At 38.3% G+C, this 12,444-nt stretch overlaps 1 protein-coding gene across 3 annotated transcripts in view; it reads right to left on the minus strand.

Moving 5' to 3' along the window:
- The window catches only part of SEC24D (SEC24 homolog D, COPII coat complex component), a 102,226-nt gene that overhangs the window by 73,638 nt on the left and 16,144 nt on the right, over nucleotides 1-12,444 (minus strand). For 2 of the 3 annotated variants that reach the window (XM_027600609.1, XM_027600610.2), the window contains exons 4-7: nucleotides 11,277-11,425; nucleotides 9,566-9,841; nucleotides 9,154-9,284; nucleotides 4,789-4,900 (exon numbers count right to left, since the gene is read on the minus strand). In XM_027600609.1, the coding sequence (XP_027456410.1) occupies nucleotides 4,789-4,900; nucleotides 9,154-9,284; nucleotides 9,566-9,841; nucleotides 11,277-11,425 (668 nt within the window). The remainder of the gene's footprint in view (nucleotides 1-4,788; nucleotides 4,901-9,153; nucleotides 9,285-9,565; nucleotides 9,842-11,276; nucleotides 11,426-12,444) is intronic. The other variant, XM_027600611.1, reaches the window with a different exon arrangement.

Consider the following 12,444-nt stretch of genomic DNA (forward strand, 5'->3'; position numbering starts at 1 on the left):
GAGAAATTGGGAATGGCTCCAAAGTTTTTGGCCTGAGGGACCAGAAGCATGAGGTTGCCACCAACTGATAAGAGAAAAGCTGCAGGAAGGGAAGGGGTGTGTTAATAGGAATGTGGGCAGAGATCAGGACTCTGGCTTTGGACATGTCCACTTTGGGAACTCTATTAAGCAATCCAACAGTGAAACTGAGTAAACAACTAGATATGTGAGTCTGGGCACTGGGTTGAAGATACACATTTGGGAGTTTTCTATAAAGAACAAACTAAAGCCATGAACTACCTTGAAACTACCAATGAAATCATTGTAGCCAGAGAGGATGACCAAGAACTAAGCCCTGGTCCTCTAACATAAAGAAGTCAGGGGAAAAGGAGAAACCAGTTAAAGGACTAAGAAGGATAAAAACAAGGAGCATCTGGTGTCCTGGAGGTGAAGAAAGTACATCAAGGAAAAGCATGATCATCTGCGCCAGGTGGTACTGCTAGATCAGCAAGACCAATGGATTTATGTGCCATTTGCAATGACATGGATGGAGCGAGAGAGCATTATGCTAAGCAAAATAAGTTAATCAGTCAAAGACAAATACCATATGATTTCAGTCAAATGTGGGATTTAAGAAACAAAACAAATGAGCAAAGGGAAAAAAAGAGAGAGAGGCAAACCAAGAAACAGACTTTTAACTATAGAGAACAAACTGATGGTTACCAGAGGGGAGGTGAAATAGGTGATGGGGATTAAGGAGCGCACTTGCTGTGATGAGCACTGGGTGTTGTATGGAAGTGTTGAATCACTACATTGTATAACTGAAACTAATATAACAGTGTATTGTTAACTGGACTTTAGATAAAAACTTAAAAAAAAAAAAAAACACGCTGGATTTAACAACACGGAGGTTGCTAGAAACCCGAAGACAGTTTTGGCAGAATAGGGCCTGGGGTGGGAAGCCTGCCTACAGTGAGTAAGGGCAGGAATTGGCAATAATCCTTTCAAGTTTTGTTGCACAGGGGAGCAAAGAAAAGAAGGGTAGCTGGTGAGGAAAACAGGTCAAAAAAACATTTTTATTGTTGAAGATAGGAGAGTGTAAAAAGAGATACTGCCGACACACGAGAAAGAGGGGAGACTTACTGTAGCAACATACTACACTAGTGCACAGGAGGGGCTAGCTTCCGACTGGAGCACAGAGCATTCAGTTATGGCCAAAAGCAGAAAGGCAGAGCAAAGGTGCACATTAGGGCAGGGCTGATATGATGGCAACAGTCCGAGGAAGCTGTCTTCTGACTGCTCAATTTTCTCAGAAAGGAGGACATATGCACAGCTTAAAGAAAGGTTGGGAGAGGAGGTATTGCAGGTTTCAGGAAGGAATGTGAAACAGTTACTTAGGACAGTGGACAAGTGAGAGGACGAGGGGAAGTACAGTCCTGAGTTTACAGGGCGGGCAGTGCAGCGCGGCCGGGAGCCTTTCTCTGGCCAGGTTCTGCTGCACCGGTGGGCCCGGAATGAGTGGGAAGTTGAACCTAAGAAAGCTGAGTTTCTTCTGTTCAGATTTAACCTATTATTGCCAGATTTTACTTTTTAGGACCAGCTAGAAATCTGGATTTTTACATAAGATATTCCAATTTTACATAATGGCCACTACTTCAAATAGAAACAAAACAAAATATTGTGCACGACAAATTAACATGACTGCAGGCTGAATCCAGTTGTTGGTACCATGTTTCTGCCATAGTCTCTCACAGCCTCTGTAGCAAAGCCCAAAACTGGATTCATAATTATGACAGTAATTGCCAGTGTATTAGGTATCGTTCTAAGACCACTACAAGTGTTTTCATTTTAGTCTCACAACTGCCTTATGAGATCGATACCCTTAGGACCCCATTTTACGGAGGAGAAAACTGAGATATCAGGAGGTTAAGTGACTTGCCAAAGGTTAAGGGATTAGTAAATGACAGAAGTGGTATTAGAACCTATCATAATTCTTTACTATATCCCAGGTAAGTTGGGTCCAGGTTATGAAGGACGGGTGGTTAAGATCAATCCTTTTGCCCATGGGCAATGATGGGACATTTTTTTTTTTTTTTTAAGCAAGGGCAATATAATCACATAAATACTTGAAAAAACTAAACTACCCAGATAGCTTCTGGGAGCAGGAAAACATTAGACACAGGTAGACTGGTCATTACTGTTAGAGTCCAGGTAAACACTAACATAGGGTAAAACAAGAGTTTTGGCAGCAGAAATAAAAGAAAAATATTAGGTAATAAATGTAAATATGCTTGAACCCCTATTATTTTTACACATTTCACATAACTTAGACAAAAAAAACTTAGACAAGATCTTCCTCATTACATCACACAAGAGTATGAAATAAGAATTTTACACAGACTGTGAAATAAGAATTTTTGAATATTTTAAAAAGTATTTTAATTTTTCATTGTACTCAATTTTTACCAGCCAAAATTACTAACAATATATTGAAATTGAGTATTTATTCTTTAAAGGGTTTTTAGTTCTTGACAGTGAAATATGCATATGAATGAGCTCATAAAAGTGACTAAACAAACTTTGGTTTCAGGAAGATAATGCACACAAAGATAGAATTTTTAAAAAGCCATTGAGAATTCATTTGGGGCACCTGGTGGCTCAACTGCTTAAGCGTCTGACTCTTGATTTCAGCTCAGGTCCTGAGATCAAGCCCCAGGTTGGGCTCCACGCTCAGTGTGGAATCTGCTTGTCCCTCTCCCTCCCCCAACTCGTGCTCACGCTCTCTCTCTCAAATAAATAAAATCTTAAAAAAAAAAAAAAAGGCACTGAGAATTTGTTTTTATAAATAGGTATGCAAAAGTGGGGCATGAAAGATATGGCTACAGTAGATAATTTAACAATCTCAGTAATTAAGATTCAAAACTCTTGGCGATGCTTAATAAAGAGCATTATGGGATAATCTGACTGGAAAACATTCAATAAATTAGTCATTCGACAAACATTTATGAAGCTAAGCTCCTGCTAGAGGCTTTGGGACAGAGACAAGTGAAGCCTCTGGCTTCAAAGCCTGGTAGGAGAGAGTGATGATAAAAACAGGTAACTGTAAAATGGCATGGCACAGAGGAGCAAGTTCATTAAGAAGTAGCCCAGGGAGGCAATGAGTCAGCCACGTTGGTCAGAGATGACTACACAAAGTACGTGGTGCTTGAACAGGGTCTTGTAGGATAGGGAGAAGTACAGAATCAAGGGACGAGTTGGGTCCTAAATTAGATCCTGTAGCCAAAAAAACAATATATGTAATTTTTGTAGGCAAAGAAAACAGTATTTTTTTAAGTAGGTGTTTTTCTTTATTGGAGCCACTCCTAACTAGCTGTGTAGTTTTGGGCAAGTCACTTAAGCTCCTTGGGCCTTAGGCGCCCTCACTTCTGTAAACTGGGAGAGCTGAGCAAATGAAGGCCAAGGTTCCCTCTGCCTCCATGTTCTACTTATGTTCTGTGAATTTCTGCACATGTCTGAGATTTGGGCTACATCCTAAAACATTCACTAGTAAGTATCAGCTGATCAGCCAGGCCAGACAAAGGGGCTTCACAGCCAAGGGGTGTGACTGGGCCAATTTGAGGGGGGCTCCATGGCAGGCAGCTCTCTCTCCCTGCCAAGGGCTGGACTGCAGGAGAAATGATGATGATCTGGACCTTGCCACCTCACTGGTCCTTCCTTCTCTTCCTGAGTCTTCCTTGTACTCTTTCCTTACATCTGCCCTCTGATCCAGTAATCCCACTTCTAGGGATATACCCAAAAGAACTGAAAGCAGGGACTCAAACAAATACATGTACACCAATGTTCACAGCAACCACCTGGCTGCTAAGGCTACTAATAGCAAAATGCCCTTCAACAGACGAATGCATAAAAACAATGTGTGTGTGTGTGTGTGTGTGTGTTATTCAGCCTTAAAAAAGAATGAAATTCTGATACATTCTATACCACAGATGAACCTTGAAAATATTATGCCAAGTGAAATAAGCCAGACACAAAAAGACAAACTTTGTATGATTCCACTCACACAAGGTACCTAGAATAGGCAAGAGACAGAAAATAGAATACAGGATACAGAGGCTTTGGGGAGTGGAGGAATAGGGAGTTACTGTTTAATGGGTACAGAGTTTCAGTGTAGGATGATCAAAAAGTTCAGGAATTAAATAATAATGATTCCATCAGGCTGTGATTTAACTTGCCATAAGGAAGAGAATAATGATATATTCCCAGAAAGAGCAAACCTGTGCAAGGACAGATATATTAAACTGGCAGCACACATTGGATAGCTAGTAGAAAGAGAGCTCAGCCTTTCCTCATCCCAGTTCAAAACTGGAAAAACAGAACCCACACATTAAAGATGTTGCTGAAAAAATATATATACATCATTGGGGCTAGAACCAAGTAGGCTGATTTCTCAAGTGTTCAATCCCCTACTGCTCTACTCATGCTATCTTGGCCAGGTTCCTAATGTAGTAACTAAAGTAAACCAAAGTAGGGCATGTACTAATTTAACCCTATAAACTAAAATAATTTTCTTAAACTAGTATATTGAACTCTATCTCACCACTCTCTAGACTTCTACAAGCAGAAAATAGAATTCAGTTGATAATACATTCACAGTGCTTGAGTGATCGATGGAAAATTAGTACCCATTATCACCTATCAAGAGGTTCCCCGTCAATGATAGCATTACTGAAGGGTGCCAGTGTTATTTGTTTTTAAAAAATGGTGAAAACTTTTAAAACTTCAATGAAAAATATTATTGACAAGAAATACCTTGGTCTTGTATCACACAATCTGTAGTGACCAGGGGAGGGACCTGGCCTCTGGTATTGGTGGCATAAACTTGTCCTCCTCTGGTGGCTCTGTCATTCTCGATCACCTGAATCTGATATAAGATATCAAGAACAAGTTAAAGTAAGTTAAGACTCTTCCAAACATCCCTGTCTCTCCCTCCCTTTCATTATTCACACACACACAAATAGGCATTTTCTAAATCCTTTTAGTTCATTTCAGACCAAATTCTCACTGAGGGCCTACTTTTAAAACTTTCACAATTTTAGAGCAGCAGTTGCTAAATTCTGTTCTGTAATACTCTGAGCTCTGACCCTTCAGAGAACTTCATTTTTATTCAGTTTGTTTATTGGGACATAGATAAGCATTAAATAAAAAAAAAAAAGAGAAGATTCTGGTAGAAAAAGAAATTGAAAATAGCTTTTAAAGAAAATACCTTTTATACTTAACGGAAAATATACAAAGCTAAAAATCATTAAATTCAGAAGAAATGATTTACAGTATAACTTAAAACACCTTAACTTTTCTCTTTAAATCTCTCTTGAGCCTCAAGTTGCCTTACAAGTTCTTCCACCTCACCCTTGCTCCATGAGACAGTAAAAAAAACAAACAATACAGTGTTCCCACCTGGAAGCTGCCTATGGTATAGAAATCAGAAGGGAAAAAGTCCCTAAGTTTTGTCATCTAATTTGGAAATACCGTGTATTTCTCTACTAAAATATTTATTAGTGAATAATATAAAGATAAAAATTTGTCTTTCTGTTGTAGTTGTCCAGGGATGAAAAAAATAAGCAAAATCTAGTAGTATGGAGTTAAGAAGAAAACAAGAAGGCAATCTATTATCTTCCTCTTCCTCTTTATCTCCTCCCTGCTCTCACTTCTTTTGTCATCAAATAAAAGAGACAAGAGACAAGGGGGTAAAAAAAAAAAAAAAAGAAGAAGAAGAAGAAGAAAGTAAAAAGAGAAAAAAAACAAAAAAACAAAAAAACAAAACAAAAGAGAGAGAAATGAGCAAGTGCCCAGAATACACCACATAGCTTTGGAGGATATGTACTTTTTTATATTCCTGAAGAAACTATTAATATGAAAATTATCTTCCCCCAAACTCTGAAATGTTACCTTCTCCATTTTGCCTTCCCATCTCATCAAATCCAGGCCTAGCGGGCACTGATATCATTGCTTTTATGGCATATCAGAGAGAGATTTAACCTGCCTTTAAATCCACACATTTCTGTTTCTCTAATTTCATAGGATTTGAATTCTTATTAAAGATACAGAATATGTTCCAAATATAACTACTGTAAGATGCAGATGAAGCCAAAAGCTACCATGGACAGAGACAAGAAGCAAACAGAAAAATTGAAACATTACTATTATATCCTATATTTTTACCCTAAGGTTAATCTGGTTCCTTCAAATTTGGAGAACTTTTTATATAATCAACATTTAGAGTAATCATTTCAACCAATGAAGTGTCAAATACGAAACCACATTAAAAGCCATAATAAGCTGCATATTGAACAAGTTTCTTGTCTTCAAACAGACTATATTTACTAAAAATTTATTTTTAAATTAGTTGTTTGCAACTTACAAAGCAGAGCCTCCAAAGAAACAATGTTGTATGTGGTAATTATATTTCTAAACTAATTCACATCTTGGCTGGAATACTATAAAGGGAGTAAGAAATATTAAAACACTTCTAGTAATTTTTAAAAATATATTATAGGTTTTAAGTTTTTAAAATTTACCTCAAACACATATTCTCAAAAACAGGCTTGGAGATTTAACAATACACAGAAATTTCAATAGAGATTTTGACTATGACTCGGTACATACAGGATTTTGATTTGATGATAGTGACTCTTGATAATGCCAAAGCTACCTCAAAACATATAGATTTCTTTTTCCTTCAGAAGATCTGCCACTAGAGTTACTTTTACACTTGTCTGCTATGAACAGAGTATTATGGAATCATAAAATAAAATCAAGTCACAGGTGGCATCTGGGGTACAGGCATGGAGCAGGTGGAGTTGGTTTAACAACAAATGGGATTTTTCTAGGTGAATTCAGTGGAGGGAGGGGGCAAAGGAATTGAGAGTAGAGGATGTAAGGAACAGATTTATTATCATGGATCAAATAATCTAAGCTGCGTAATAGAAGTGAGAAGATGAAGGCAATGTAAGAGATAAAAGTGTTAAGTTATAAGTCCTGGTGGGTGAATCATTATTCAAGTTTGAGTCCTAAAAGGAATGAGCTAAAAAGATAGGAGGCTGTGGTTGGAAAATGAGATGCTTTCAACTGAGATTCTGAAGTGTCCTATATTTGGTAATGACATGATCTATGGTAAGACTATGGATACCAAATACAAGACACATGAATGACACCATCTGTAGTGGCTTGATGGTACCCCCCCCACACACACACACCAAAGATATTTCCATGTTCTAATCCTTGCAATCTGTGACTATTACCTTACACAGTAAGAGAACTGATTAAATTAAAAGTCTTGAAAGAAGGCACTCAGCCTGGATTATCTGGGTGGGGCCTGAATGGAATCATGTGTAACATCATAATAGAGAGACAGAAGGAGTTTTGAGATGGATGCCCAGAGGAGAAGACTCAGGGAAGAGGAAGAAGCAATATGATGACCCAAGCAGAAAGTAGAGTCATGTAGCCACAAGCCAAGGAGTGCCTCTCTCCTCCAATCAGGCCACGTTGGTCCCAAGAGGAGTCAGAACCTGAGGGAAGAATTCATTATTCTTTTGTTCATAGTGCATCCAACCTTCTACTTTGGTCTTTCTACCTTCTCCGCTTCAGATCAACCTGTACCCATGGTGGGTGGGAACAGTGAAGGAAAAGCAAATAACACAAATGAGGTGGGAAATCAGGATAAGTATTCTCGAATATATAAAGAAGTTTTGCAGAATTAATTTATATCCTTTATCCTTTATAAACCATCTCTGAAATAAACAACTACCTTAAGAATGTTGGACTAGCCCCACAAAGATGGAGGAGACAAGTAATGGATTCCCCTATAGAGCCTTTCAAGGGAGCATAGTCCTGCCAACACATTGATTTCAGACTTCTGGCCTCCCAAAACATAGCAGAATAAACCCCTACTATCTTAAGTCACCCAGTTTGTGGTAATTTGGCACAGCAGCCAGAGAATTAATATATCATCCTAGACCATTCAGGCTCCAGCCATACCTCCAGCTGACCCCAGATGTACAAGCAAGCCCAAACCAAATCCATTGAGCCTGGCCCAGATTAGCAGAACTGCCCAGAGGACCCACTGACTCATAGGGATTAATAAACAGTCGCTATAAATTACTAAATTTGGTAGTGGTTTGTTACACAGCCAAAGTTAGCTAATACAGTAGCTCTTTGGGCTATCTCTAACTTTTTCTACTCATGGTAATAGAACCACTTCAAAGACCTAGGTTAACTGTATCAATTTCATTATTATTCCAAAAGGACTACATCTCTCTGCTCATTGCTACAGACTTGCAGCTTCTTCTGAAGCAGAAGTTTATATCCCTGCCTGACTGACCCAGGGCTTTGTCATGACTTGCTTTGGTTGAGGGCATGTGAGTGGTTGTGACATGTACCACATCTGAGTGAAAACTTTAAGAGCTATTGCACCTTTTGGCCAGTTCTCTTTTCTCCCTTTCTCATGATAACAACATTCCCAAATACAGGATGCCCTTTCACACTGGCTTCTGGAATGATAAGGGCACATACAGCAGCACCTAAAGCCAAAACATGTAATCTAAGTGACAGATAAATCTTCATGGTTGTAAGCAAATTGGGAATTGTGCGTTATGCAGAATAACCGAATAAGAGCTGACTGATAGAATTACTAAAGAGCATTTTTCCAAAGAAAATCACTTGAATGAAGAATTAAGTTATACCTCTAATTTTACATAAAACAATTTTGTTAATAGGCAAAATGTAAAATACTTTGTGCTTTCACTTTCAGTGGGTATCTTCCCCTATTGAAAAGCATCCTTTATTTATTATCTAAACTAGCATGTTTATATCCTCTTACTACGTACTTCAAATAATCAATAAATACTGCTAGTATAGGCTAATATAAACATCAATAGTACTGCCAAGTTTATGTGATACCAAAGAAAATCTACATAGGCTTTCTGTCATGGAGACCCCTAATATGCCATAACCTAGCCTCCCTACCCCCATACACAGAAAGAAGGAAGCCTCTATGTGATGGGTATTGTGCTTCAACAATAAAGGAGAGGATAAATGCTAATAAACTGAAGAGTTCTGAGATAGTGAATGAAGAATGGTCCTTTGTGAGGGAGAGGATGGGAGTGAGAGAACACTTACTGGGCTGGGGATCGAGTCAGGATCCAGCCTCTTCTGGAGCTGTGGTGGACCAGCCATCTGTGCAGGACCTCCAGGGAAGCCTCCTGGGTAGGAGAGCTGCCCACCTGCCATCTGGGGACCATAGTTGGCTGCTTGGAAAAAAATTTTAAAAAGAAATGATTAGAACCCAAAGTCCTAAATGTAGGGCTCACTGACAATATTATGCTGTTTAGTCAAGTATACTGCATTTTTTCATCTTATTATATAAGGCAGAGAGTTAAGTGTGAATATCTATGATTCCCTTTTTCTTTGCACTTGCCACACTATTCTAAAACTAGCTTTCCTTAAGAGTAAGTGATAGATGCCTAGTAACATAGAACAAAGCTATTTCCTAGGTAACCCAAGACCTTCCCCTGAGCCCTGCCTGCCTTACCCTGCTGTGGCGAATATCCAGTGCCCAGCATCTGTCCTGGAAGAGGCGGGGGCTGGTACTGGACATTCAGAGGAGCAGGCCCAGGGAACCCGTCCTGCCTATGTGTTGATGGAGGCAAGGGCGAGGCACCATGGCCATTTAGTGCAGTGGGTGGTGGTGGGAGAACCTGAGATCCAGGCTGCATAATGGATGGCTGCGGAGGTCGAGGAAGACCCTGGAATGAAGGTGCTGATGGAGGGCCGGGAGGTCCCTGGCCAGGGGGAGCCATGCCCAAACCTGTGAGAGAAAGAAGACCAGACCACTAAACATTGCATTTCTCAACAAAGTACACACAGGGACACTTCTTTTCCTGATATAAAACAAGAAGGCTTCCTTACATTTTTTTTTTTTTGCACCCCAAGATGAACCTTCATTCAGAAAGTTATACAAATGCTATGTGGGGCATTTTATAAAACTGGAGAATTTTTAAAGGGTAAAAGCAATATTTATAAATTTGGTGAGAAAATTAATAGGATAGGGCGCCTGGGTGGCTCATTTGGTTAAGCAACTGCCTTTGGCTCAGGTCATGATCCTGGAGTCCCGAGATCAAGTCCCACATGGGGCTCCCTGCTCAGCAGGGAGTCTGCTTCTCCCTCTGACTCTCCCCCCTCTCATACTCTCTATTATTCTCTTTCTCTCAATAAATAAATAAAAATCTTTAAAAAAAAGAAAAAGAAAATTAATAGGATAAATTTCAACTCAGGTTGCATTAACTTTACATGATACATGTCACTAGTTAAGAAATTGCATGTGATACAAAATCTAGAAAACCATATAGAGGAAAATGTTATGTAACAAGCATTATTCAGGTAACTTACACTTTCAATAAATTATTTTGTGGCCTGTGCTTGACTTGATCAAATAGATCTCAGAACTAAGTAGAAATAACAAGGGAGACAGGCCACTAACATGTTTTCTAATCATATGGGAAATAGTTGTAAAACCAGACTATTCTTTCTATCTCTGATTATGTGAAATTTGCTTCATTGGAGACTTACCCATCTTGAAATCAGTAAAAGACAGGAAATAGTCAGAGGGTTTGTTTGTTTGTTTGTTTGTTTTACGGATACTTCCAAAAAACTACTTAAAGTAATGGAAACATTCTTCCTCAAGCTAAATGGCTGTTGTTACGGTGAAGATTCCTTTGGCCCTTAGAATATACAGCATTTCTATTGACACAAATCTCAGTACTGTAACTGTTCTCTCTCCTATTATTCTCTCTTCTGCCTCAAACATCTGAGCTTCCATTCTTTTCATGATGTAAATACAGAATCAAAGCACTGTGAAACAATAAGTACTATATTTTTTTATTTTAGGGCCCCATTATAAACAACAGAAAGTTAAAACTATCCTCACATTTCTCAAAATAATTTCACTGTTCTAATGCTGATTTGTGAAGTCAGCATTTTTTTGTTTTTTTATTCTAATATTGAATGTTAGGTATGCTGAGGGTCTTTCAATTATCTTGAAATAAATGGCAGAAAAAAATAATTACAGCCATACATAATACAGATGATTTATATCAAAATGTCTAAAAAACACTTCAATATATGCCAGAGTTATGCCTACTTTTTTTTTTGAGTTATGTCTATTTTAAAAATGGAAAAAACCACCTTCAATAAAAATACTCATGAAATAGGTGGTCAGTGAACACTAATGATGAAACTGTTACCATAGCTGTTAATGTGCATAGCATTGAGCTGATTGCCCAGTTGGGTGACGGATGAAGTGGATGCAGGACTTGAATAAGATGATTGTGTAGATGGTGAGTATGGTGCATAGGAGGATGCCGCACTGTTGACAGGTGGAGGACCTGGAAATCTAAGAGAGAAAAAGAGATGTTAAACAATATCATAGTTTCATATGCAAATGATATACAACAAACGTTAATAACTTGTTAAATTAAGTAAGCCCATCTAATGGACACCAGGGAAATAACTGATGTTTTATCCTAAGTCTTTAATTTAATGAGAGTTCAAAATGAATCATGTAGCATCATCTCATTACTATGCTCACAAGCTCAACATGTCAAGATACTTAGCAAAAAATTCCTAATGTAAACATAGAACCAGCTTTAGAAATCAAGTTGGGAAGCTGAGTCCACCACAGCCTTATATATACCCGGGTTAATGATTAATAGAACAGAACCAAGAAAAATAAAATGCTTTGTCATTGTATCTTTATGATCATTCTCCTTTTTCCTACCCAGCTTTAAAAAAAAAAAAATTACCTGCACTATAATTTCAGTGCCCTGCAAAACAGTACTTGAAAGTGAACAACTCAGTAAAAAGTTTTGAAATCGTTCATTCCTTGTCATCTAAAAATTTCATCATGCTTTACCTTTAATTTAGTTTGAACTTACTGTATATTTATTTTTCCTTATTTTGAATGAAACAGTGGCCACAGTAGAATAGAATAGAAACTGTTCTTATTGTAATTAATCTACAGAAAGAAGTTAAAGCTTTCCCTTCAAGTTACACTGTGACCTCTTACTAATAAAAATGAAATTTCCCAAAATGGTATACTCTGAATTCAATTTCTCCACAAACTGGAAACTATGTCCCTAGTGGCACACGCTCCTGCCTTCCATCTTTCACTCCACCTGAGAGGCTAGGAGCAGAGCCTGAGAGAGGCCAGTGGCTTGCTTGAAGTCCCACAACTTATGTGTGATAAAACCAGGACTAGCCTCTTCCCAGGTCTTAAGCGAGTACACTTTCCAAAACATCACACTAATTTTCTCTTGTCATTTTTCTCCATGTATCTTAAATTGAATGATTACTGTAAACAAAACTTAAAATTAACCTTCAAACCATTATGCTGTATGGTATTTAAGCATATTT

The sequence above is a fragment of the Zalophus californianus genome, chromosome 2, assembly GCF_009762305.2.
Source record: "Zalophus californianus isolate mZalCal1 chromosome 2, mZalCal1.pri.v2, whole genome shotgun sequence".
Lineage (NCBI taxonomy): Eukaryota > Metazoa > Chordata > Mammalia > Carnivora > Otariidae > Zalophus > Zalophus californianus.